The sequence below is a fragment of the Clarias gariepinus genome, chromosome 6 (genome assembly GCF_024256425.1).
Source record: "Clarias gariepinus isolate MV-2021 ecotype Netherlands chromosome 6, CGAR_prim_01v2, whole genome shotgun sequence".
Lineage (NCBI taxonomy): Eukaryota > Metazoa > Chordata > Actinopteri > Siluriformes > Clariidae > Clarias > Clarias gariepinus.
The window spans coordinates 20,247,321-20,275,319 of NC_071105.1; the positions used below are offsets into that span (position 1 = coordinate 20,247,321).

The 27,999-nt window shown below is 38.7% G+C and overlaps 2 protein-coding genes across 2 annotated transcripts; one reads left to right on the forward strand and one right to left on the reverse strand.

The window, feature by feature from the left end:
* The first annotated feature begins 216 nt into the window (after nucleotides 1–216).
* On the forward strand, nucleotides 217–13,111 carry st7l (suppression of tumorigenicity 7 like). Its single transcript, XM_053499341.1, has 15 exons — nucleotides 217–494; nucleotides 861–943; nucleotides 3,056–3,215; nucleotides 3,621–3,675; nucleotides 3,779–3,894; nucleotides 4,013–4,091; nucleotides 4,908–4,996; nucleotides 5,085–5,185; nucleotides 5,423–5,537; nucleotides 5,671–5,743; nucleotides 6,235–6,337; nucleotides 9,753–9,903; nucleotides 10,752–10,844; nucleotides 10,944–11,083; nucleotides 12,864–13,111. The coding sequence occupies exons 1-15, from the start codon at nucleotides 326–328 to the stop codon at nucleotides 12,957–12,959; spliced, it is 1,623 nt and encodes a 540-aa protein (XP_053355316.1). The 5' UTR covers nucleotides 217–325; the 3' UTR covers nucleotides 12,960–13,111.
* Nucleotides 13,112–20,164: 7,053 nt separating this feature from the next.
* Nucleotides 20,165–27,991, reverse strand: wnt2ba (wingless-type MMTV integration site family, member 2Ba). The gene is made up of 5 exons (XM_053499368.1): nucleotides 27,615–27,991; nucleotides 22,542–22,762; nucleotides 21,557–21,834; nucleotides 21,071–21,335; nucleotides 20,165–20,713 (listed from the first exon to the last, which is right to left on the reverse strand). The coding sequence occupies exons 1-5, from the start codon at nucleotides 27,734–27,736 to the stop codon at nucleotides 20,484–20,486; spliced, it is 1,116 nt and encodes a 371-aa protein (XP_053355343.1). The 5' UTR covers nucleotides 27,737–27,991; the 3' UTR covers nucleotides 20,165–20,483.
* Between the last annotated feature and the right edge of the window lie 8 nt (nucleotides 27,992–27,999).

The window sequence follows — 27,999 nt, forward strand, 5'->3', positions numbered from 1 at the left end:
GCTTGTAGAATAACTAAAAATAAAGCTTAACATGATTAGTAAGGTTAAACTAGCTGTATAATTTAACATGAAACAGACACTCGAACTAGAGTATTCGGACGACTCCGCCGATCTTAAACGTGCATGTACGGGAGCTTGTGAACGCGGCACACGCTTACTGTAACGTTAACGCCACGAGTCTTGCGCAGGGAGGGAGGCGGGGCTTTTTGGCGGAACACGGGTGGAAAAAGGAACGCGGCGCCGGCGCCGTCCTATGGAGGTTTGCCCATATTACAGCCTTCTCCGGTATCCCGTCATTCTCATGTTTATTGTCATACGGTGAAAAATGGCGGACGAGAACAGCAGTACTCCTCAAGCCCATGGCTTTGCGGAGAAGCTGAAGTCGTGGCTGTCGTGCTCGTGGACGTACGTGTGTGCGGTTTGGTTCGCCATGGTGCTGACGATGATTTACGTGCTGCGGAGTCCGCTGAAGCTCCAGGAGTCCGTGGCTGCCGGTAATGTTATAAAACAACAAGCTGCTGATGCTAGGCGCGCGCACGGCTAGCGTTAACGTTACAGCAGCCTGGCTAGCGTTAGCGCGTGCCACTGTGGGCTGCGCGAGAGCACAGCGGCTTAGTAACGGCTCCCTCGGCTCTATTTAAAGGGTCAGGGTTAATAAAGTCGGAGGGCTTTGTGTCGCTAACGGTAGCTTGCTAATGCTCACTGTCTTACTGTAGGAACCGAGACTTGTGTGTACACTCATTCACCTGCATGTGTCAATGTGGAAGCTTATTCGTGAGGACAGAAATGTCCCTGTGTGTCTCTGTCATTAACAGTCAACTAAATGAACACGTTCTTCTTCCCTTTTTTTTGTCCTCCAGCATCCATGTTTTTGAACACTCTTACACCCAAGTTTTATGTTGCGCTCACAGGAACCTCCTCTCTCATCTCTGGTCTTATACTGGTAAGAATCCTCTTCTCTAGGAAACACATTATTCACTGTAACATACAGCTCTTCACAGCACTGTGGGAATCAGTCTGGTCTTTAGCTGAAGTTTCTTTCTCTCTCTTGATCACACTCTCTCTCTGGAGTTTTGCTTGGTCCTCTGGTTTCACTGGTTTTCTCCCACTTCTGCAAAAACATGCTGTTAGACAGACTGGTTTCGCAAAATTGTCCTTAAGACCAGTGGTCTCCAACCTTTTTTGGCACCACAGACCAGTTTTATGTAAGATAGTTTGCCATGGACGGGCCATCGTGCAAACGCAACAAAGCATAATGAAGTGCATAGTAAAAACAACATACTGTTTCATAACACAGAATCAGTGTGAGCCCTGAGCTTGTTTTGACGAGGCGATCCCATCTAGGAGTGACGGGAGACAATGACACAAAGTCTGTGCCTTATGTTTAGTCTGCTCTGTTATTTTGTTTTTTCGTTGCTGTCACTGCGGACAACCTGCTTTACAAAGATAGATTGTTGGAACTGAAAGCAGGGTTTTCAGTGCTTTTGTGGGGATCTCAGGAAATTCTGGCTTGATTTTAATCCAGATCAGTGGTAAAGTTGACATTGTCACAAACATACTTTTAAGGTTGCATCTGTCATAAAAAGCAGGTTTGGAGAATGTGAATCACCTGTTGCAATAAACCTATAATTTAGGCAGGATTCTTGGCATTTTCTTTTAAACGCAGCTTTCTTTTTGTTGGCAGTCTCATAGTCATTAGGTATTTTCCCTTTTTTCAAAGAAGTTCTCCAAAGATGTTTGTTTTTTATTGATTTAGCCAGAGTTATCTTGTAACATTAGCTTAATTTTAACATGCATGAAAACAGCAAGAGAAGTGTGTAAGAGATACAGACAAAAGCGAATAGGAGATTTATTAAATCTATAATTTTTTTTTATAATAAATAAAACACTTTTCAAACTCCAATAGTCAATAAAATTGAATTGAAAATGTATATTTTTCATTCTTTTTGGGTGGCCCGGTACTGCTATGGCCTGGTTGTTTGACAAGTTTATATGAGTATATAGTCACTTACATGCTGAGATTGTGCAATAAAGCTGCCTCCTGACATGCAACCAACATTTGCTCGCCTTCGGTAAGGCACACTGAACCAACGTAAGGCCACCTCAGTGTGTGGTTTTTAAAAAGATTAGGAAGAGGCATATAGTGTAAAATCAGTCAGCATGTAGTGTGCCGCAAAATCGGTCAGAGTGTAGTGTGAAATATAACGTGTATCAGAAATGCTGTGCATACCTTAGGTTTCGAAAACAGTAATAATTCCTTATACTTGTTTTACAGTTTTTAGACCCGTCGGTGTGAAAATGTCACACCTCCTGGGCCACAATGGCGGGTCTCCCTCAGATCTACACAGATCTCACTTCGCCCCACTACTGTCTTAGGTGTAATAGAATGTCTAGGTGTAACTAAGGTTCAACACTTCCACCTTCAACAGGCTGTGTGAATGAACCTAATTAGTGTGTGTGTGTGTGGTGCCCTGAGATGATCCACTGCTGGATCTGGGTGTCTTTCTTGCTTGCACCCAGTGCTCGCTGGAGAAACTTTACAGCCACTGCAGCTGTGACCAGATTAAAGAGATTCCTGTACATGATTTAATTCCTTATACTCAAAAAGATATTTTTAGACGGAATGAACCATCACGATCTGTCATGCTGGCTGGAAACACTTCTACAAGAGAACTTTTGATTTATTTTTGTATTTATTCATTCATACAGTCACTCACTCATTTATCCTGGTCAGGATGGTACACTGGTATTAAAAAAAAAATTGCACAGGTCCACTTAGATTTTTATGCAATTTTTTTAACGTGTAGTACTAGTTCTAAGGCATCGTGGATGGTACACCAGTCCATCACAATCACAGGCACAATTTAGTGTACTGGCATATTTTTTGGAAAGTGGAAGGAAGCCAGAGAACCCAAGGGAAAGACTGGATTTGTAGGGCTCTATGAACCGAAAAAGAAAACAAAAAATAAAGAAATGATCACATGTGAAATGTCTCTTTCAGTTCCACTACCTATCAAATTTTTTTTTTTTTTTTTTTTTCTTGTCTCCGACTCAGATCTTCGAGTGGTGGTACTTCAGAAAGTATGGGACGTCCTTCATTGAGCAAGTGTCCGTCAGTCATTTGCGTCCCCTCCTCGGCGGTGTGGAGACCAACAGCTCAGCAAGTCTCTTCTCCTCAGCTAATGGAGAAGTGGAGCAGCGGCCCAGTGTCTCAGGTAGCCATAAACACATCTGTAAGCGCATGAGGTATTCCTCCAACTGCACTAGCAGTGCACTGCTGTGAGAAACATCATCTTGTGAGATGATTCTAAAGGAATAGCTGTAGATACACGTGTATTGAGTTACACATCCAGGGCGGGCGAACAGAGCTGTCAGGTGAAGAATGGGAACTGTTGTGAAAGGGATTTTTTTTAAACATAGATGTTTAGCTTTTTTAAGACGGATACTTTATTGATTACAGGGGAAATTTAATTAGCCATTTCAAATTTTAAAGGCAACTTATGCACACAACATGTTGCACCATTGCTGTGATGTAAATATTACCAGTTATAGATTGTTGACATTGGTTAGGTAATTAGTTTTCATTAAAATGGCTAATTTGTGCATGTGTCTGTTTCCAGAGTGTAAAGTATGGAGGAACCCTCTTAATCTGTTTCGAGGTGCAGAATACAACAGGTAAGCTCTCTTCATTTCTGTCATCATTTTTCTGTGTCTTACATCCAGCCTTTTTGTGTGTAGATATTATTGCGGTCCCCCATCATTCCTCTCTCTTCTCCAGGTACACATGGGTGACGGGTAAAGAGCCTCTGACTTACTATGATATGAATCTCTCAGCACAAGACCACCAGACCTTCTTTACTTCAGATACACAACAGCTCAAACCAGAGGATACTGGTTAGTTTCATCTTTTTTAGTCTTTAAAGCTGTAGGACATATTTACTTCATGACTCGTTTGCAGTCTGTACAGATGGCAGTCGGTCAAATTTTGTGTATGTCTGTGTGTGTGTAACAGTGATGCAGAAGGCCTGGCGAGAGAGGAATCCTCAGGCTCGTATCAGAGCTGCATATCAGGCTATTGAGCTCAACCATGAGTGAGTAATAACACATTAGTTCATATGCATGTTCCTCCTTCCTTCTTTAACACACCTCGTTATTGTTTTTTACTGTATATAGTTGGCTGCTGAGTTCTGTCTCTGTTTTATTATATGTTTTTATTTATATATATATATTCAACTTTCCATTAATGTGCTTGGATACAGCACTCTGTGAACAGCCACCCTACTGAACCAGACTGAGAGACCATTTAAAGGCTCAGGAAACCTTTGCAGGTGTTTTGAGTTGATTAGCTGATTAGAGTGTGACACCATGAGTCTCCAATATTGAACTTTTTCACAATATTCAAATTTTTTTGAGATGCTGAAATTTGGGTTTTCATTAGCTGTAAGCCATAATCCCCCAAGTTAAAAGAAAAAAGCACTTAAAATATCAGTTTGTGTATAAAGAATCTATATAATGAGTTAAATTATTTGATGATATTCATATTTATTGAGACCTGCACCCATATACTGTGTATATATACTGTATGTTGAATGTAACTATGAACCGCGGCCATGATTGGTTGAGTTCAGCGTACATTTGTGTATCAGCATTGCTTTTTAATATCGCCACTCTATCAGTTGTTAATTTCATGTAAATCAAAATTAGATAGTTATATAATATATTCTTAGTTATTTTTATTTGTCTCATTTCACTGTTTATTGTTTTCATCACTTATTTTTTTAAATAACATTTATTTTAACAAGATTTCCAGAAAATAGGAAGCTATTGTTCTGATGATGGAGAGGTAGCTGTCATGTTTTCACTGAAGGCAGTATTTCAGCCTTAAATTCGCATGTAAATTTGTTCAGATGTGCTGCAGCGTACGTGCTCCTGGCTGAAGAGGAAGCCACTACCATTATAGAAGCCGAGAGACTTTTCAAACAAGCACTAAAGTTTGGTACGTAAAGTACACATACACACACTTTTGCTCACTTGGCCCACGTGATATTCTGGTTACAATTATGCCATCTGCTTTGCCTAATCAGCTGGGAAAGACACAAATCTTCTGGTGTACATCAAACGCAGATTGGCGATGTGTGCACGAAAACTTGGACGCATCAAAGAGGCAGTAAAGATGATGAGAGACGTAAGACCATGTGTATACTTTGCATGCAGGTTTAGTGGAGGAGATTTGACTACTGTATAGGTGGTTTGGGACGTGGTTAAGTGTTCTTGTTTGCATATTTTAAAAAATACTTACCTTACTCAAACTGTGAAGCACGAATCATTTTATTACACAGTACACTGATAGGCATTCATTTTTCTTCTGCTGGTTTGAATGGCTTTATTGTGATTTTGTCTTTTTCTTTCTTTTCTTCCATAGTTAATTAAAGAATATCCCTTACTTGGAATGTTAAATATACATGAGAACCTTCTAGAAGCATTATTGGAACTACAGGCCTATGCTGATGTGCAAGCAGTTTTAGCAAAATATGATGGTAAGTTGAAGAAGCATTTTGGTTTGATGTCTTATAGCAACGGTCTAGATCTTTAGTTTACTAGTAGGATATCAGGCTCATTGTTTGATACACATGACATGCTTCTAAGCCTTCTTTCTTTTCGTTTTTCTAGATATCAGCTTGCCAAAATCTGCCACTATATGCTACACATCTGCCTTACTTAAAGCACGGGCAGTGTCAGACAAGTAAGTGTTAAGCGTGTCTGCTGGTTGCATAACATGCATTTCTAATTAAATACATTTCTCTTGGCTTTAATAAAACCTCCTGACAGAACCATTTATCTTCTTTTATTTTAAACATCACCACTCAAAGGTTTTTACTATGTTGGTGTAATTATTTTGACACTCTGATGAAATGAAAGAGTGTTAAACAATTCAAATGTATTTTATACTTAAATGTCTAACAGTATTGCTGATGAGGCCTTGCATCATACCTCTTGGCATATTCTCTACCAGCTTCACAGCAGATTAAAGTTATTAAAGCTATTAAAGTTGATGAAACAATTTAATGGGAAAAAAGTTATCTTCTTAAAGTTAAGAAGTTTAGTGCAATATTTTAACCGATAATTTACATCATTGGTTAAGCAGGAAATAATTTATTTCTCTCTCTCTCTCTGTTTGTGTGTGTGTGTGTGTGTGTGTGTGTGTGTGTGTGTTCGCGTGCGCATGCACTCCAGATTTTCACCTGAGACAGCCTCTAGGCGAGGACTTAGCACTGCAGAGATGAATGCTGTGGAAGCTATACACAGAGCGGTAGAGTTCAACCCACATGTTCCAAAGGTCAGACCCCATCAAATTTAATGTAAAAAAAAAATTACTTTAATGTTTTTATAGACTGGGTCACATATACAGTACCAGGTCTATCCTGATCTTTATTTATTTACACATTGTAAAAAAAATATATAATATTGAAGGCATCTATATGGATAACAGAGGTTTTACCTGTAATTTGGTCAGAACTCGCTCTTTTAATGATATCTTTACATTTCGTACATTGGAGTTCCCGAAACCATCAGTCGAGCCAGATTTTGTCACAGCATCACAGAAAACTTTGGTAGTACTTGAGTATTTGCCTGAAGTTAAACCTGCGCCACAAATTAAATCAAAATGTCGAGTAAAATTGAAGTTATGAGAAGTTATGTGCCAAATGATGTCACAGGATCTATTGCTTTTTTTCTTTTTTTTACACTTCTCCCCATTTCTCCCTCGAGGTAGACATGGCCGGTCACTCAGTACGCAAGGTATGCGCAAGACATAGAAACGACAGTAATGCACGTACAAATCTGCCACAATTCTTAGAAAACAGAAACAAAAGTGCGACACAGGATGATTAACTCTGATTAATAAGTAAATTAAACTGAACATTTATAAATACTTTGTTTCTTTTAACTGAAAGAGGTTCAAAACCAGTTTGTCTCATATATTCTACTGTGTTATAACTGTGGCACTAATAAAAAGCAATATGAAAGTAATTTAAAACACAGATTAGAGGCAGTCTGAGGTGAGGGCATGTAAAATACCCAAACTGAGTGCCCAGTGTTATGCAATAAAATGCGTCCCTGGCATGGACTCCCAATATAAATAAATAAATATCTGTTTTAACACAATTTTTCCATATAAATAAAAGAAAGCTTGTGACCCATCAGAGTTCAAAAGAGGACAAATTGTTGGTGCGCATCTGTGCGCATCTGTGACCAAGACAGCAAGTGTTTGTAATGTATTAAGAGCTACAGTATCCAGGATAATGTCAGCATACAACCAAGAAGGAACCACATCAAACAGTGGATGCAAGCGGAAGCTGTCTGAAAGGGATGTCCGGGTGCTAACCCGGATTGTATCCAAAAAACATAAAACCACAGCTGCCCAACTCACTGCAGAATTAAATGTGCACCTCAACTCTCCTGTTTCCCCCAAAACTGTTTGTCAGGAGCTCCACAGGGTCAATGTACGTGTCCGGGCTGCTATAGCCAAACCTTTGGTCACTCGTGCCAATCCCAAAAATCAGTTTCAATGGTGCCAGCAGCGAAAATCTTGGGCTGTAGACAATGTGAAACGTATTGTTCTCTGATGAGTCCACCTTCACTGTCTTTCCCACATCCGGGAGAGTTAATGCACCAATACACACAGCAAGACTGGTGACAAAGTGATTTGATGAACATGAAAGTAAGGTTGAACATCTCCCATGGCCTGCACAGTCACCAGATCTGAATATTATTGAGCCACTTTGGGGTGTTTTGGAGGAGCGAGTCAAGAAACGTTTTCCTTCACCAGCATCATTTAGTGACCTGGCCACTATTCTACAAGAAGAATGACTCAAAATCCCTCTCGCCACTGTGCAAGATTTGTATCTGTCATTCCCGAGACGAATTAATGCTGTATTGGCCACAAAAGGAGGCCCTACACCATACTAATGAATTATTGTGGTCTAAAACAAGGTGTTCCAGTTTCATTGTCCAACCCCTGTATCTGAGTAGTGATGGGAACGGTGATGAGAAGTTTCCAGATTAGAATTTTATTTTATTTTATTAATTTATTAATTTTTTCGCAGTTTGCTGCACCTTATTTTTCTGTCAGGACTATGATGTTTACATTTCTTTATAGTTTTATTATTTTGATTGTTACATCTAGAAATGCGTTAAACACCAGGCTTAATGTATTTTCAATAGGACTGTCAGGAAACATTCATTGCTTGATTACATCTAAAACTTTTATTATAATCAGGTATTTTAAGGCAGATACTTACAACTAGTTAATGTTAACTTCTTAGCTAACATTGTCAACTACTTTTGTAAATAATGAGGGGTACAAAGTAGAGCTCTTATATAATTGTCTCTTCACGCTATAACCCAGTTTACTAAGTGAACCAGCAGGTGCTGCTGTTGTATTACTATTATGGGCAATCTGGTTTCATTAAAACTCCAATAGTTCTACATAAAGCATTTAGTTGGAGTTTTACATTCTTAATTATGCAGGTAGAAAATCTGGCTGAACAACAGCAATTGTCTGATAATTGTTTTCCATATTTGCCTCCTTTTTAAATATTTTTTTTTTATATTAGCTTTGCTCTTTTCAGAGTAAACATTCTTAAGCCCTCATGCTCCATTTGTCTCAGTACCTGGTTCTAACCTGCCCAGGCTCTGTAACATACATACAACACCCACACCAACACCATGTAGTCTTAAACACACTCGACCTGACTACAAAGTGCACCTGTCTAAGATGAATACCCCCCACACTCCTGTGCGCACACACCTGTACTTTCAAGTTCCATGGTGCTTGTATGGCCGTAAATCATAGGAGACACTGGACACATTGTGAAGTGTCTTAAAATGTTACACATTATACTGGACTCTTTGGCACGAAAGGGATATTGTTATTAAATTATACAAATAAAGTAATGGCTATTTAAATACATAAGGAATCAAACATGTATAATGAAGCGAAATATGGAGTGTAACAAAACAGATTATGTCTGCAAAGCTAGAAATTTGCCCAGCAAGAAAAGTCAAACTATTTTTTTTTCTTAAATGGTTCCAGTAAGGACAATACACACGTGATTATTAAATGGTTTCCCAGTAGACTGCTGATTAGGAAAACCACAGGTGTGTGTGTGTGTGTGTGTGTGTGTGTGCAGACCTAGTGGAATGTAAGTGCGCTCATCTGTGCCCTGTTGGCAGAGTAGAGGAATGATGATCAGACAAGAGGCTTAGTTGAGAAACACTGTTTTAGGAAAGCCAGCCACATAAAAGGCATGGACATTCTGTCACCACTTCAAAGGAGTGTGTGTGCATGTGTGTGCTAGGGGATGCCACCAAGGACAGATGCCAGTCTAATGCCAGGGGTAGTAAAGAAGGGCAGATGTATGTTTGTGTGCCTGTTTGTTGGTGGTACACAAACACATTTATGACATTTATTAGTGTGCCAATGAAAGGGGTCATTTAGTCATCTTGTGGAGGCATTTTGATGGATGTCTTTTATTCCAAGCCAACTAAATGGAGCTTCCTGTCCTCTGACGCTGTTTTGCATCCCCGGGAAAGTTCTAAATAGTTGTTTGCAGCGGTTATCTACTTGAGCTTTATGGCAGTGTTTCATATATTCATACGCTTATATATTCACACAAAACAGAACTCGCATGCAGATAATTTCAATATTTATTTTGTTCAGAATTTCATGTAGCATTTGTGTTTGTGTGTAGTACCTTTTAGAGATGAAGAGTTTGATCCTGCCGCCAGAGCACATTCTGAAGAGGGGTGACAGTGAAGCAGTGGCATACGCCTTCTTTCACCTGCAGCACTGGAAACGAGCAGAAGGAGCACTCAACCTGCTCCACTGCACCTGGGAGGGCAGTAAGTACACACACACGCACATGCACACCGCACACACTGATCAGACATAACATTATACCTGGCTAATACTAAATAGATCCCCTCTTTTGTCACCAAACCAGTGATGTGTTATGTATTCTGATACCTGGGGAGCGAAGGCTGGCTCATGTAGTCTGATCGAATAGAGCAGCTGTGCATTACAGTTTTGGTAGCAAAGAAGCAGAGCTGCTAAATTTTAGGCAGATTTAGTCATAATTTTATGGCTGAGCGGTATATATGGGTATGATAATTGTAGTAATAATGGTTAAATCAAATTAATAGATTCTTTGAATTTACAAAATGTTATTTACTATAAATAAATCAACCGACATTACTATGAACATTAACAGGCATTTGAATGCTTCTGGCTGTTTGGATAGTGAGTTCCAAACTTAACGTTGGTGTGGACTGTTCCGTGATTGGTTAAACGTGTAACTTGTTTCATTTTTCACGGTGGTGCAGTTTGCAGATGAGAAACGCACCTTTTTTTGTTTGTTTGTTGTATTTATTTATTTATTTATTTATCTGTTTATTTATTTATTTTGATGGTGATGGAAGATAGTCTATTTGAAAGTCATGTACAGTACACTTACAGTATGTGACCTATTTATTTAAACACAAGTAAGAACAATATCAGTGTCTCTTGACATAGATTTTGGAAGAATTGCTTAGAAAGTACAGGTGACATGTATTTACATTATCTATTCCCTAATTTATAAGGAAAAAGAAACATGCGATGATTTCCTACTTCAGAGTAGCCAAGATCTCTTTTTACGAGGTAAAAACCTGAACAATTACAGCTTGATCTAATTTTTATATCCACTGCCCAGCATTCCGCATTATTCCCTACCCACTGGAGAAAGGTCATCTGTTCTACCCATACCCTGGCTGCACAGAGACAGCAGACAGAGAACTACTGCCATGTGAGTATAGCATTGTTAATTCGTGCTAACCCTGTCATTTGGATAATTTAAAAAGATGTATCTAAAATGTGCTGTCATGTTTTTATTTCTTTGATTCAGCTTTTCATGAGGTATCAGTATACCCTAAGAAGGAGCTGCCATTCTTCATCTTATTTACAGCAGGCCTGTGCTCCTTCACTGCCATGTTGGCTATGCTCACACACCAGTTCCCCGACCTCATGGGCGTCTTTGTCAAAGCTGTAAGTACCAACAGCAACGCTGATATGGATACACTTGCTTGTGTTAGCATGCTGTAAGCACAATTTTTGTTTGCTATTACTCAGCATTTTTTGCAGAAAACAATAAATGTGATAAACATTTCAATCTAACTTGAATGTGGTTCTATCTAGAGAGCTGTAATATTATTATTTGCATTTCAGGCAGCAACCTTGTCAGGGCTATGCTTTTTTTTCTTGACTTAATTATTTTTTCATATTGCATGTAGCTTATTTTTTAGGTAAACCTGAGTTTAGAGTTTCAGGATATTGAAATAGCAGATCTATCCTTTATCAGATCTTGGTCTACACTTGGCCTGGACCACACTTTATTTCAAAACCCTAACACTGCTTGCATAAACTTGCTTTATGGCCTTTTGTTTTGAGAAAGACTTTACATACACTAAGCCTTTACACTACAAACCAGAACCTGCTTAATGTAACTCTCAGAACATGTGAATGAAATAGGCCAAGACGAAGAGAGGTGAGACAAAGCAGAGCTGCCAGGCCAGGCTTCCTAAATCTCCTCCAGATTAGCCATGGCTGTAGTCCGATTGCTGTTTAAACGTCAACCTAATACTTTTTTTACGTGATGTGACTGGACACTTACCTCTTTTTATTCATTTATTTTGTTTCCCTCATTTTGTTGAGGAATGGTATAAATCTTGGTTTGGTTTACATGCACTTTTGGAATGGGTAACCAAAGGAGCTTGCCATTGACACAGATTGTTCAAATCAGGATATCCTACATGACATGCATGTAATAACGCATATACAGTCCCACGTCCACCACACCAAGCACACACATCCTTTGTAAACATGCTGTTCCTCAAGAAGAATGGTACCCGTATTTGTCATAGTAATAAACTAAGCAATATGAGGACACCAACCTTCGCCAGTCTTTATCTTTTAATCGTTCTCGTTTGTCATGATACAGCACATGTTTACATTGGTTGTATCTGTTCCCTGGATCTGCAGTAAAATAGATGATGACTCTTCAGCTCCAACTCGGACCATCAGCACTTTCCCTCTCTTGTTGTGGATACTGCAATTTAAACTTGCCATGTTCAGCCATAAACACCTGATCATCTGTGAAATGCATCACTTCATAAACATATTAAGCACATGTTTATGTTCGGTCGAGCTGTAAGGCTTCAAATGCTGTTCGGATACGTGCTTTTGCACTAACTTGCAGAAATGAAGCTGTTTATTGGCTTGAGTTTGGAGAAACACTTTTCTAATGTTTGTATGTTTGTCTCTGGCCTGCACTCCTCTTTTGCTGTGACTCAAAGTCAGATGAGCAAGTTGAATACTTTTGGTTGAATATCTAAGACAGAACATTTAACTTGATAAATGGTGTGGGTTTTTTATATATTTTTTTTTTATTGTTATTCTTTTTTCCCCCCTTTTTTAAATTGTTCTTTACCGACTGTCAGTGGACAAAATGCCTTGGGTTTTTTTACCCAATGATTCTAGGGTTTATTTAGTTGAATCCCCAAAACTGCAGAATATACAATAACAGTCAATAATATGCAGAACTGCAAACTGTTTAAAAGAATGGAGACAGGGTCAGAAGAAGAGATGCGTGAATTTAATCAGCTGTTACTTAACCAACTGAAATCTTTTTATTTATATCTTTTTTTTATGTATATTTATAACTTCTACTGACATAATGTTTATGCAGATAAGATTCTTACATACCAAATGCATTTGAATGCGGTATGTTTTTCAACAGATTTTGTTTCTTGTTTCTATTTTTCCACAGTTCTTCAGCACCCTTTTTGCACCATTGGGCTTTTTTGCAGACAAGATGGAGAACTTTATGCCTTCCTGCCTATGGTACCAGCTGACAAGAATCTAAAACACAACCCTCCCGTCCCCCCTCCACCACCAAAATACATGCAGACATCCCGGTGTCAATCTACTGGATGTGTAGCATTAAATGTGCTAAGAAGTTCTGTGTGATCCGTGCTGATCGTAATAAAATGTTCTGAGCGATGTTTTTTGATTGAATCCTGCAACTTCTTTTTTGGTCTTCTGCTTATATAGATAGCTTTTTCTGAATGCACTTTTTGAGCATGCCATCCTGTATGGTGAACTCCTCATGCCAATAATACTAGATATATTTCCTTTCCTTTGGTAGTGAGTGCCACTATGATATATGGAGGCATTCTGCCATAGCAACAGCTGGCAGAACTGGTTGGCCTTGCATATGCTGAAGATTGACAGAGGCAGTTAATCATGGAAGTGTTTTTAGCAGCTCTCACAAGCAGGTTCTGTACACATCTCCACACCTTAGAACATCTAAATCACTCCATTGTAATGCAGGGAGGGTAAAAAGAGTGACTTAGCTACTGGATGAGATTTTGTAACCGGTCATTGTCTCAGTAATTCTGAATGAGATTTGGCCCGAATATGTCACTTACGGGGAAAGAAGAAGGAGGGGGGGAAAAAACATAATATCTCTGTCTATCCTACATAAGAGGTGGTCAGACGTTGCAGTTAAAAACGAGGTCCAACTCCATCATAAGCTTTTAGAACAGCAGAAAAACATTTAAATGGAGACAATTGAAATGGATATTGAGTTAATGCAGATTTGGGGATATGCCCAAACTAACTGGTCGATGTGCTTGTTGGATTTCAGAGGTCTGGTAACAAACAAATAACAAACACTGGCAACTTTATAAGTACCCTAGGTTCAGAGAGGTTTACATTATCGGTAACCTTAACTGCAGCCTTGTTATAAAGAAGTTGAATCCAACCACATGAATTTCCAAAACAAACACTTAGGGAACAAGTGCTTTCTGGTGGAAAACCACATGCATAAATGTAATTTAATATGTAAGGTTTATCCTTTACTGTGATGGTGTTTCCAAATGCTCTAACTAAATAATAATTTTAATATGTAATGCAATGCTAAATTAACAGTTTTAAATAGCAATCATAAGAATACTGATCTTTTTGGCGACAATTCTTTAAAAAATACTCAATAATGACTTAATGAGTATGAATTATTTCTTTTTGATGCTTTTATTAAAATGTAAAGGATAGAAATTAAAAGAGCTTACCTATGGCCTACAGGTAACCTTTAAGGTGTATATATCTAAAATTGTAAAAACGGATAACCCGCCACCTTATAATACTGTATACACGTCAAACCAGGATTTGTGCTGCAACCTTTCGTGAATGAATGGCTAAAACCAACTGACATTTACAGAAGCACAGAATGTTGATGAGACAGTCCCAGACCCAGTCAAGATGTCTTGGAGCAAACATTCAGCAAGCGGAATGCCTGATCCTTGAAAATCAACAGATAACTTGTTGCCAACTCATGGAAGAGACACATCTGTCTGTGAGAACGCTACACATAGTGAGAGCACCACATGCACATTAGTGGAACTCAGCTGGGAGTTATTGCCACAGCCCCCTGTAAAGTCCTAACCCCATTCCAATTGATTTCCACATGTTTGGGCCATTAAAGGAGTTCCTCGGATTATTTACAATAACATTATCTGTTATTATGCACAATCAAAAGTTCCGGTTTAACTTGAAATACCCTCATTATTTTGCGCTGGAATAAACTGCTTTCCTCTCGTATCGTCTGGATTTTTCTATTAAAAGATATACTGAATAAGTGTTAATGCTTTTTATTAAGGTACAGTAAATTACGTTTGTTTTAAAATTGTTTATGTGGTATTAAATCTACCAATGTTACTTACACTTGCCTACTAACATCAATTAACTACATCAGGAATTTATTAGGAATGGCGCAAAAATATATCAGTGCCACTGGTTTTGCACTTTGTTGTAAGTCTTTTTTTCCTAGAATGTTATAAATAGGTTTTAACAGTAATGATTATGGTTATATTACAAAAAATGTTTATGAAGTTGGTGTGTTAGAAACAGAAAAAATAGGCAAGTGAAAGGGTCTGAGTGACTTTGATCAGGGTCAAATTATAATGACTTGATGACTGGGTCAAAGCATCTCCAAAATGCTAGGTCTCATGGGGTGTTCATGGTATGGATTGGTTAGAACCTAACAAAAGTGGTCCAAGAAAGGACAAGCAGTAAAGCAGCCACAGGTTCTTGGGAACCCAAGGCTCATTGCTGCATGTAGGGAGTGATGTCTAGACTATCTGGTCGAATCAGATACTATAACAGTGCTGAAACAGTTAATATTAGCTATTATAGAAAGGTGTACACCATGTGTACACAAAAGGGTGCATATGGGGCATATGGATGGTCGAGTGTGTGTACATCGCTTAACGGGACAAGAGATGGCACCAGGATAGACCATGAAAAGAAGGCAAGCCAACAAAGGCAGTTTGATGCTCTGGCCAGTGTTCTGCTGGGAAACCTTGGGTCCCTTCATTCACATAGATGTTACATGTACCACCTACCTACACACTGTTGCAAGTACATCACTTAATTTCAACAATCTACCCAGAGACGATTCTAGAATACTGGATCAAAAAAAAATAAAAAATGCAGGGGGCCTCTCTAATAAGCATACATCATCATTATCTCAGAAATAAGTACATTTGTCAGCCCTTGAGGGCCCCCTACTGGCCTGAGGCCCTAATTAATTGACTGCCTTGCCTGTTGACAAGCAGCACCTCTTGGTATGCCATAATGTAATTGGCCTCTTAGTAGGATTAGACCCTCTGCTAAAAATGTTTATCAATGGTTTGAGGAACATGACAATGAGTTTAAGGTGTTAACTTGGCTTCAAAATTTTCCAAGTCCCCATCATGTAAAGCATCTCTGGGATCTGTTGGACAAACAAGTCTGATTAATTAAGGCTACACCTCAGAATTCCTATGACTTAAATGATCTTGTGGCGTACATACCTCAATGTTTCAAAGTCATGTTGGTAGCACAAGAAGAACTTGCATTATATCAGGGAGGTGGCAAAGGAGCAGCTGATTTAGATATCATTACCTACAGTATATGCCTATGTAGGGACCCTAAATACTAAGGTATCTAGAGGACAGGTGAAACAGTTTTTAGTTTATTGCTTAAACCCTAGTTTTGGGTTCGAGGCAGCCAACTCCAAGTTGTTAAAAATGTCAAATAAAAATTCCCCAAAACTGGTGATATGCGTTGTATGCAATTATATTATTATACAGTATATCAAATAGACACAGGTTTATTTTGAATGGTTACACTTTTCAAATGAAAAAGATGGTGTAGATACATGAAATAATATAGAAAAGAATAAAGATGGCAAATGAAGGCTAAACCATAAAGTAATGTAACCCAAGGTTACTTGGGAAAACAAGCAGCTAGATGGGAGCTGGTTTTTGGAATATTTAATTAGCTTTGTGTATAATCGCTTTGATAGCTTGGTTTTAAAAAGCATACAGAGTATAAATGCCAACACTTTAGCAAAAGTGTTCTATTGTGAAGTAAATATGGTTTATCTTTCATCTAGTGTGCAGAATAATATATAAGACTAATCGTTTCATACAGATATCCTTTAGATGGCTTATTGTATTAAAGCCTAACGTAAATCAGAAAGGCTTTTTTATTTTCATGCCTGGGGCCCCCTCAGTTCCTATAATCTCCTCTGTGTAAAGAGATGGTTCTGTGGCGCACTGGTAGAAAGGGTCATATGTTCCTTTCCAAACCTCTGGGTGCAGATGCTAACGCCCTGGCATAGTATGAGCTGCTTTGACAGTGCATTCACTGGGGAGTGCCCATAGCTACATCAAGCTTAGTCGGATTACCATTGTGGATGCCATCATCATCATTTCTAGCATCCTCTACAGACATCTGACTGGCAAGTGTAATAATATCCGCACATACTTATGCCGTCATGCTGATGACCTGCTTTGGCTCGATCTTCTCTGGGATCACAATGAGAGTGAGGACTTTAATATGAAAAGGGAGGATGCACTCTGGTTGCATGGCTTGCTCATTGGTGGGTCCTAACAGCAGGTGTTACAGTCCTGGTCATTAGACTGAATGTAAAAGAACTGATCATTACTACCAGTTAAATCCGGGTAGGAACCATAAAACTGCTAGACAATGGAGGACTGAAAACAAGGGTTGAAAATCTCTGACTCTTCTGTCTTTTCGAAAAGATTTTTTCAGATCAGTGGCCATTTTGTAATTAGGTACTCTATATATTTAAAAAAAAAAAAAAGAAAAATATCTGATTCTCCTTGGCTGTCGGAACTGATACAGTGGACTGGTACAACCTGATTCGTGCATTGATCCCATACCTGGCTGCAGCTATGCCAAACCTTCTAAACGTTCACCTCTGGCAGCGATTTCACCCGACACAAATGTCATGTATACATTAAACTAGACTATATATCTGGCCTCAGGGCCAAACTCTGATCAGAAACATGAACTACATCCAAGAGTTGGAAAAATCCCCCATCAAGCCTGTCGATTTGCACACAGGTAGAATGCAAAAAAATAACGTATAGAATAACTGCATTTACAGTTTTTATGTACAAATGTACAATTTTACACTTTTTACCGAGTTATGTTCTCCTATAAGACTTTGACTCGCCATCTATCTTTTAAACTAATGAAATGGTACCATACATACAATTTCAAAAGTGTTCATGAGCCAACTCTGACAGAACTACCTCAAACTTGTCATGAAAAAAGAGAAATAAATAACAATGTTATATTTGGCTGAACTGAAAACAGCTGGAAGGTTTTCAGCCTGACAAGATCATTATCTAGAGCATATGACTCCAAACAAAAGCAGTTACTGGGACCACACACACTTGGCACTGTGTGAAAATGGTCATGTAATGTTTATGTTCATTATCCTTTTAATCAACCATTGTTAATTCTCCTCGCTTCAGGAAACCAAAATGACATTCAAGAAACAAGGCTTCAACCAAAACACTTCAAATTTTAGGGATTAGTGTGCTAATTAAAATGGTAGGGTGTTTTGTTTAAGAACATGTAGAAATTTCAACATCAACCGTACAGTATCAAGGGGGGATTTTACAATGTTTTAAAGTAAACACACTGACATGTTTTTCTGAAGTCTTTCTCAACACATAATCTTTGCCTCTGGTGAAAAAAGGTGAAAGATAGTGCTGCTCACTGCCGGAAAACCCAATATGACAGGGGTTTTAGCAGAGGATGGAAAAATGACATCATAGAATAAGACCCTGAAACCAAACCTATTGACCTATACATAGTAGTCTTAACTGTTTTTTTTTTTTTACTATAAGCATTTACTTTTATCTTAAAAAAAAAAATATATATATATATATATATATATATATATATATATATATATATTGTAACCATTTAGACATTATAACAAAGAACAGTGCAATTCTGTTCATCCTGTACATGACAAAGGTTCAGGTTGCTTTAGATTAATGGAAGTGGCATTTTAGACATGTTATCCCACTAGTATGCCAATGCCCTGACTCCACTCATCCATCTTAATAACAAATTTAGAAACAGACGGTTTGGCATAGCAAAATGAATGCTAGCCATGCTGTCCTGGCTATTTTTACTACTCAATCATGATACACTATATCTTTATATGGTAATGATTTGACATTTAGTATCACTATTGGATTTGCATCAGAAAAAAAAGATATTAAACCATTAAAATATTGCAGAGGGTAAATACTCAATTCTTTTTTAAGACAAATACATGTGATTGCGAAACTACTAGCATGCAACACAACTAGTGTTATGCCTTTAAAGACCAAAGGATGGGTTTCATCAATGTTCAGTACGACGGGCGTTCAAATCAAACTGGGACGTGTGAATAACAGAACAGCATTATGAGAGTAAAAACTAGTATTTCACTAGTGCTTGGATTCCATCAAGGTAGAAAATTTTCTCAGTACGCCAGTATGATGAGTGGACTGTCTGCTTCACATCTGAAACACTAGCCTCCTAGGAACTCCTGTAATTCCAAACATGTACAGTAGGAATCACTTGGAGCAAGGTCGGTAGTATACGGAGGATGTGGCAATAATTTCCTGTAATGTGCGATTGCAGTGGCAACAGAAGCAACACGACTGCTTAGTGTCACCTCGGTCTGGATCATCATTCACGGATGTAAGGTCTTCTTTAAAAAGAGTCTCATTATCATACTGTGCTTGTCTTGTGTAAATGTCACTTGCTCTTTTTTTTTACACCTTCATTCAAAAGACATTTCGTCTTCATTTACACCTTCCCAATTCACAGTGCATTATGAAGAACTGACTAATCCATTTTCCATTTGTGGTATGATACTGATATCACAGCAGTGAATATTGTCCAATACCCAATTCCGCTCCATTACCAATATTCCCCTAGGAGTTAAGCAACTCTCTGCAAGCTTTTGACAAGTTATGTGAAACATCAGGGGCTTGATGGTGACATGTTTTAGAATAAGCTGTGCCCTGTATTCACTTCCAAATTCCGTCATGTCAGTTAACAGGGCACACATTCACTGTGTAAACTACATCATCGTGTCACTAAATGGAAAATACTGTCTATCTAATCCAGTCCATTATCTAATCCAGTCCGGTATCAATCCAAATTGTCAGGACAGTATTGGTTTCAAAACTGAGACCTAGTTAAATGTAATCATATTGTAGCTGTGTATCAGCCCGTTTTCATTTTATTTTAATCAATGTAAACAATACTCAGTTTTTAAGAGAATCTATACCCAGTCTTTCATCAGTCTTACCCAAACCCTCACAAAAAGTGCTTACATGTACTGTATATTTATGATTAAGTGCTTAGATATTCCGTTTCAATTCAAGGATTAAAATACCAACATCTTACATTGCATAATAACAATGGGTTTTACAGGAAATTTGATCTTTATGTAGTTGTCCAAATCAATTATATTATTATGGAAAGAATTTCGAAGAAACCACACTTTAGCACTGTGATGTTACATGCAGCATTCTTTCATGTATGAAAATGGTATGACCTTCTCTTTTAGAGCTGTTTTTTTATTGTATAAATCATACAGCCTCGTATTCTTTCAGACAATTTTAATTTAAGTAAGGTCTATTCTGTTGTCAGACAGTTCTCACAGACCAGTTTGATGATGCACTGCGTTCAGTAACGCAGAGTCCACAACAAAATGCTTAATCAAGTTCTCATCAAAGAAGTTGTCAAAACGTTGGTGTCTGTACATTTTAAAGCAATGTGCAGTAAGTTCTGTGCTCTTATTCGAGGTCATTTAACCACGACAACAAGAGAGAAAAAAACAAATATTAAATCCTTTTTTCTTTTTTCTGTCCAAGGACAACCAGGGGTCCAGATTAAAGAAAAATTTCACTTCTGCAACATTCTGCAGACAGACACTAGCAAGCTGGAACCATGCATCCACTGGTTCTTTGGTCCACTTGGGAGTCCTGAGAAGAGAACATTTTGGCCACTGCCACAGAAGTCAAGTAAGATCTAGCCAATCTGGGCGCTTGTGTGGTTTGCAAGTGTGAACATCCACAGTGTCTTCACAGTCTTGGCACTCCACCGAGCAACACCATTTGAATCTGCACTCGCACTTGGTGATCCGCTTAACCCGTGTGGTGTCATATCCACGGCCACAGCACATAACTTCACAGCCATCCATGCCTTTGGAAGATTTATTGCACACCCTCCCTGCTGTGCCCAGAGAACCTGAAACAAACAGATATAGGATAATGACACATGCACTGTTCTTTATCCAGCTAGTGAGTGTCACTGCCTATGTCACGGATATGGGTAGGGTGCTCAACAGTCTTTAAATAAAATCTGATTGTTTTGAGGGTTATTATGTTTGCTTTTTGGCCTGTGAACCAAACCTATGTCCAAGAACAAGATATTTGTAAATGATTGCCATGTTCTGACTGCCAGTTACTGTACAACTAAAGCAGCGGTATAAAAAAATCATCCAATGTTTGTAATCCTCTCTGTTTTCCATTATACCACATCATTAATACCAAATATTTGACTGATTGTATTACCATGGCTCAATGGCTGTGACTGTTCACCCACCTGCTGTTCGGTCCATGAGGCAATAGTCTGGAGAGTTTTCCACGTACACCAGTTCGTTTTTGGTTGTACCTTTGAAGTTCCTGTCTGCAGCCATAAACCCAGTGCCATCCTGGTTCATTGTGACCTCCACTGCCATGTTGTACTTCTTCCTCAAGTAGTCTCCTGTGCGCCGGAAATCAGACATAGCGAGCCAACAGGTCCGCAGAGCACACGAACCACTGACGCCATGACACTTGCATTCCAGCTTCATGAAACGCTTCACTGCCTAAGAACAATAATGGTTGATCAACTTCATTAAGACAAAAATAATAATAATAATAATAATAATCATCGAACATGAAGTAAAAGCCATTTTTGTTTTGATATTTGATAATGGATTGGTATGGAATTTGTCCTAATGGATGGGAGAGAAGACAGTGTACAGTATGTCAACATACAGTGCTTAATTAACCAGCCAGCTCAATGGTACATGCAGTATGTCCTCACCATTCTGCCACAGCGGTTGTTGTGCAGGTTCATCAGGGCTCGGGCATCTTTTACCATTTTCTCCCTGGCATCGACGAAGGCTTTGGCAAACTTGATACCATAATTTACATTGTCACTACAGCCACCCCAGTCAAAGTCACCCATTTCATCATGTGCTCTTCCTCTCTTGTGGGTGTCACAGGTGCAGCTTTTGAGCTCCCCCTGGCTGCAGGCCCGAGTGATTGCATACACCACTCCAGCAGAAGAGATCGCGTACACAAATGCAGCTTCACGGCTACCTGCCAAGATCAAAACAACATGATCAACTTATCAGCTATAAACCACAAGAAAAGAAGACAACAGAAATATTTCATAGAACTTTTTTATAGAATTCTAGGTGTGAGATAGATGCAATTTCTTTTATTAAAGCAGGTGTGGTGGTGTACTGGGTCGTCACATGATTATCATCCTCTCAGGTTGAAGCTCTTGACATCCTGGGCTTATTCAAGTGTGGAGGGCCACCCTGGTGCTTCCTACCCTCAGACAGATTCAGACCAACGCTCCCTCACCTTCAGTGTCTGGATCACTGCACTCATAGCCTTGAGGTGTGTTTTTTTTCCCTTCTGTGGAGAACACGATGACCCCTATTCCCCTCATTTTTCATCCTCCCGCTTATGCACTTAGCCAAAACATAGGGTGATATGTCAAAGTGAGCAGTTTTGTCTGTCTGCCAGAGTCATCTTCACAAATATTTACATCTCCTATTACTGTTTATACATTGCTCGTGCAGATCCCCCTGCTCACCACTTGTATTTGGAGAATATCCACACTCTCTTCAGACTCCCGCCCATTTTGTAAATCTGAGAAATGATGGCTTTTTTTTTACTCCCTCTTACTCTGGTATGGCCTACTTAGAAGCGATTTATAACACATTCATGAATAGATTACTTATGTCATTGTAATTAATATGTTATGTACGTGTACTGTACGTAAACCTGGGACGTACTTCGGAGCATGACGCGGCCAAAGACAGTGTGGTCACGTTCCAGTGTGCTACAGTTCCAGCGATGGTGCTGGAACTGGTGTTGACACTCGTGAATCCATTCCTTGGCTCCCTCGCCAATTGACTGCATTAAGTCTGGGTGTCTCTGGCACAACTGCCGCTGCTTGTTAACCAGGCCAGGAATGTTATCGCATATGACCCGTGCGCCAAGTGCACCAATGTACCTGCAGAAGGGGAGAACCATTAAAGAAATGTGGAACTATGGCTCTACGTCACCAACCACTGAATAACAGCAATGCTATAGCAATGTATAATGTGCATAACAGCTAGAAAGCTAGTTCAGTTACAATCAGTAGCTGAGAAGACTTATCGTAAAGGCGTAAAAGTTGGATGTTTCAAATTTTCTCCAGTTAATGTGTTATAATGGTTTCTTGAGGCCAGAAAGATTTCTATTACAAACTCTTTAATTACAGTAAAAACGTTTAGTAAACTTCAGTATAGAATCTTTAAGTGTTCCTCCGGAGCGTCAAACCAAAGACCTATTCAGAATTCTAGATTTAACCTTTTGAACACAGTATACTTGTATTTGTAATACATAATACTGCTGTAAAAGTTTATATTTCATCATAGTTTGCCTGGATTACTAATGTTTTTTTTCTTCTAAATAGTCCATAGGCAGCAAAGTGAAGATTACAGCATCCTCTAACTGGCCTCTTTGATTCAGATCTAACACACACACACACACACACACACACACACACACACACACACACACACACACACACATATACACTGTAAGGTTTATGCTTTTCTTCCTGGATTTCATTATCCAATCAATTATAACCCAGTTTGTGCGACAGTGCTCAGATGAACGCAGTGTTTAGTTTCCACTCCTGTTATGGACGTCCCTGTCTTTATTCGCGCACATACCCACATTCACATGCTGCACAAGACCATTCTCACCAACAACCAGGGAGGCCTTGTTCTACACTGCTCCCCTATTTATACTTTACACACACATTTTCTCCACAGAAAAAAAAAAAAGACTTATCAGCCACATCTGTCTGGGATTGGAAAAGACTAATGCTTGTAAGCCAGAAAAGCACTGTGTAAATTGATTACTATGATGACAACAATCCCCATAACTGCATAAATTACTGTAGGAAAGGAGAGATATTTATCATTGTGGTTTTTGTGGCTGTGGGCGCACAGCCATAGCTGTCTTACTGGCTAAACTTCACACTGCCAGATCCCCACTGCCTTTTTTTTTTGAAGCAGCAGGGCCCATCTAGTTACTTTAGCACAGCTTCAAAGATACAGGTACAGTGTTCTTGCTTGTTTGGTTAAGAAATGGGACTTTCACATTGGTAGGGGGCAGTAACTAAAATTGGGTAGACTACTGAGACTTTCTGTTGTTTACACAGCTGTAGACTGCAAAGCAATTGACCAAAAGCGTGGTAAGATGTTGGGCTTTGTTGATATTGCTACCACTGAGACATGAAGGAATCCCCATGGATCCTTCAATTAGTGACAGAAACAACTGTTTAATTGAGAAATGTCCCAATGTTTCATCACATCTTCTGTTGGGAGCTGAAAAGCAATAACCTGTGACCAAAGTGAAACAAAGTCTGTGGCCCAGAACATGAACGTCAGACGCTCATGTGCAATATCTCCAGTGTAGTTCTGAAGGTGTCTCTCCCTCAGAATACTGCATTTATTGATTGAATATCCTATACAGTAGGCCTTTGCTAAAACTACTTCAGAGGAAGCATTTACATTATTTAATTTATTTCATAAAATATATTTGGTTACCCTAATTTCTAAAAATGTTGTTAACATGAACTAGTCAGCTAGTAACCTAACTAGCTTACAATAAATTCACTAATTCAATTGTCCCCAGAGCCCTATGTCTCTTTACAAGTTTTCCATGTGGCCAGGGGGACCGAAACTGGAATTTTTGGAGGTCCTTGTTTTACGGTTATCTGGTCAGGAATCAAACCCTCTTCTATGGTTCCCTGGCTGGGAATCGAACCCAGGCTATGTACCTAAGTTAGCTTTTTTAAATAAAAAAAATACCACTACTAAGACCTGCTAAAAATCTAGTGATCAGTAAATATTTGAGAGTGTCTAACCCGCCTACTAATTGCTTATCTAAAAATAACAGGCTTGAACAACAAGGCTCATATGTCTACCTACCGCTGGAGATGGATAACAAACTCATTTTGAGGCTACATTTAGGATAAATTTCCCAAAGCTAGGTAGCTAGGTTTCAATTTCAATGCTACAACTAAAGTTTAACGGACAAAAAATCCATTAAACACCAGCTTACTAAACAAAAATAGTTTATAGCTTATAAACATTATAGAGTTCGGTAGTTTTTGAGCAGCTTTTAGTTTAACATCACTAATATACAGTGCCTGGCCAAAAAAAGTCGCACATTCTAAGATTTTGTTCAACCGACTTCAACTTTGGCCAATTCATGTATGCGAATGATTCCTCATTCTCCCAGAACAACTCCTTCACCGTTTGAGTCCTGGAATATGCCTGTGCAATTAGGGAGGGAAAAAATGCATTGATGTTATAACCTAGTCATTCGGTACATTCCTTTTTATTGCTGTATAACGTGCTGAGCCTAGACCTGACCAACTGAAACATCCCCTGATCATAACACTGCCTCCAGAGCCTTGTACACTGGGCACTATGCATGATGGGTACACGCTTTATGGTCCTTAGCAAACTAAAGCCATTTCCCCTGATTAGCTTTACTTAAACGGGTGTTCTTCTGGCCACACTGTGTGTGTGGAAACACTCTTACTTTTATTAATAAAAATAGCTGTCATTTCTGTGTCCCTTTTTTTATGATCCAACTTCACCAATCATTTACATGATCTACATTTATGGGTTTTTTTTTTTAAACCAAATTTCTTCCATAAAGTTAATGGTTCAACGCTTTCCCTCCAAGATTTAATAATGCATGGACAGTCCCTTACCTAATTCCGGTATTTTCAAAGCTCACGAGTAATTTTCTTTGCTTAATACAGGCCAATAATTTGCCAGTGGTGACTTTTTGAGGCCAGGCAGTGTAATCAGACAAAAAAAGAGCCAACAAATTTTGTCAAACTTAAAATCTTTAAGTAAACACCAAGTTTGTCGCACTGACAAGGCAATGAACTTTATTCTAACACACTCTGAGAATTGTCATTAGTAAGGATAAACACATTTAGAGAACCTAAGAAATTAATTCATTCACTCAGTAACTACGTTATTGTGGTCAGAGTCATGGTGGATCTGGAGCTAATCCTGGGAATTCTTGGCCGTAGTGGGAATACACAATAAATGGGACGCAAATTCAACAAACTTTTCACTCATTCACCCACATAGGAGCAATTTGGCATAGCCAATCAATCTAACAGTTTGTCTTTTTAAGTATGTGGGAGGAAGCCCTCACAGACATGGGAAGAGCATGCAAAACCACACACAGTACACAGAAAGTAACCTGAGCTCAGGATCAAACTGGGGACCCTCAACCTGTGTGGCAGCTACAACAACCACTGCACCACTATGCCACTATAACACATTACAGAAATATAATTTCAAGGACTCCTTTTTGCAACACTGATTTATAATATTGCTTCATATAACATGGAGCATCTTTTAAGATAAAAGACATGTGATCTGATCAAATTTTCTAACTTGAATATACAAAAAAAACTATTTTCTTTAAAAAATATCCTACAGTATTAAACATGGACAAATAACCTACAGTATAACCTATGGGAACTTCATTTTTTTAGTACTGTATAACAGAACACTCCAGTGCTATAACTGAACATGTGTGACCATAGTTACCACTATATAAACTTTCGGTGTGCAACTGTTTATATTAGGTTTATAATTTATTCAGGTAAGAGTTTAGATTTATAATAAATGCATGAACTACATATTATTTTCAATAGTTTGTTGGAGACTTGTAAGTTGAACATGCTTAGAAAAAAGTCTTTAATATGACAAATGGACCAAATGACTATTCAAGGAAGACGTTTGCACCGCATGTTGAGCGTGTATATATTTCTACTGTATACTTTAATACTTAAAGGTTAATTAAAGTTTCAAAGTTGCTATATTTATTCTGTTTGTTCTCTTTTGTTTTTTGTCTTTGTATTTATTTTACGCCTTTACTTCTCATCTCATGGTTAAGATTGGATGGTTATCTTGCTGATGAACCTTTCAATAAATTGCCAGTCTTCAGAGAATCTTTGTGCTCGTGAAATTACTGGGGGGAGCTACATTAAGCATGGGCAGGTTTTTCATATCTTAGTGATTACAATATATTTCTCGATATATTCACACTTTTATAAATAAAGGTGCAAACTGTAATTTTTAAAAAATGATACCAAAAAGTGTTAATCTGTGGCTTTCACTTTTTAATATATTTTATAATTAAAAGTACTTTAAATATTACTGATAATTTAATGTATAACATATGCACCTTCACAGAAAAACAATCTATAGGCTACAAAAGGGCACAAAAGATTTACACTTGATCTATATATATTTGTACCTAGATATATTATAGATTTTGTATATTATATATTTTATATGTACAGAGGCAAAAAATGTTAAAAACCCAGCCGAAGTTATTTCTGTAAATCACTGTTTTCTACATAAATCATATTTAAAATGTTTTAAGTAGGAAACAGTAAATCAAAAATAATTTTCCATATAGGCATTCTACTTCGACTTCTTTATTTAGGCTTTTAATAACCTGTCATTTAATTTCTAGCTTTGGGGCACTTCCATGTCAGTGGGGTTGTAACCTTAAACACTGATCTTCTGTACCACGTGGAAAGGAGCATTTACTGTAGAATTCCTCCAAAATCTAAGGTACAGGAGTGTCCTTTAAGGCTCAGTTATGTACCTTTAAAAATAACGAGTTTCTAAATCCCCATGTGTAAATCATACACACACTAAAGGCAACAATCAGTACTTCCACAGCACAGACCATCCCCGTTAGCAAGTGCATTGCCCTCAGGCTCGTGTTCGGATTTCGTTGATAGGAAATGAGGACGCGCTCACCACCAGGACGAGTCCACAGTCGGAGTGAACATGAGCAGCAGGAGGATGAAGGCCAGGCAGACCCCCTGCGCTCTCTCAGGTCCGCTACCCCCCGACCTCCCGACTTCACGCAGCTGCAGCATCTCAGGAGAAACTCAGACTCTTCTCCCCTCTGTACCTCGACACGACACTAGTTCAGCAGTCCTGCGGTGCTCTTGAACATTTCTGCTCTTCCCTCCTGATCTCTGATCTCTGGGTCTGTTAGAAAGGAAGTGAAGCGCTCCGATCTGCACGAGTTACTAAACATCTAGATTTCTATCCGAAAGTGATTTCTTTATTATTATTATTATTATTTTTCTGTCTGCAGGTTGAAGTCGTGCAGCTGAGCTGAGAGCAGTGTGGTGTC

Coding starts and splice junctions, on each gene's coding strand:
- st7l (XM_053499341.1), top strand. CDS start 326: ATGGCGGACGAGAACAGCAGTACTCCTCAAGCCCATGGCTTTGCGGAG. Junction 5,186..5,422: donor CAGTAAAGATGATGAGAGAC/GTAAGACCATGT, acceptor TTTCTTCCATAG/TTAATTAAAGAATATCCCTT. Junction 9,904..10,751: donor CCACTGCACCTGGGAGGGCA/GTAAGTACACAC, acceptor TCCACTGCCCAG/CATTCCGCATTATTCCCTAC.
- wnt2ba (XM_053499368.1), bottom strand. CDS start 27,736: ATGCTGCAGCTGCGTGAAGTCGGGAGGTCGGGGGGTAGCGGACCTGAG. Junction 21,835..22,541: donor TGGCCGCGTCATGCTCCGAA/GTACGTCCCAGG, acceptor TGATCTTGGCAG/GTAGCCGTGAAGCTGCATTT. Junction 21,336..21,556: donor ACAACCGCTGTGGCAGAATG/GTGAGGACATAC, acceptor TATTGTTCTTAG/GCAGTGAAGCGTTTCATGAA.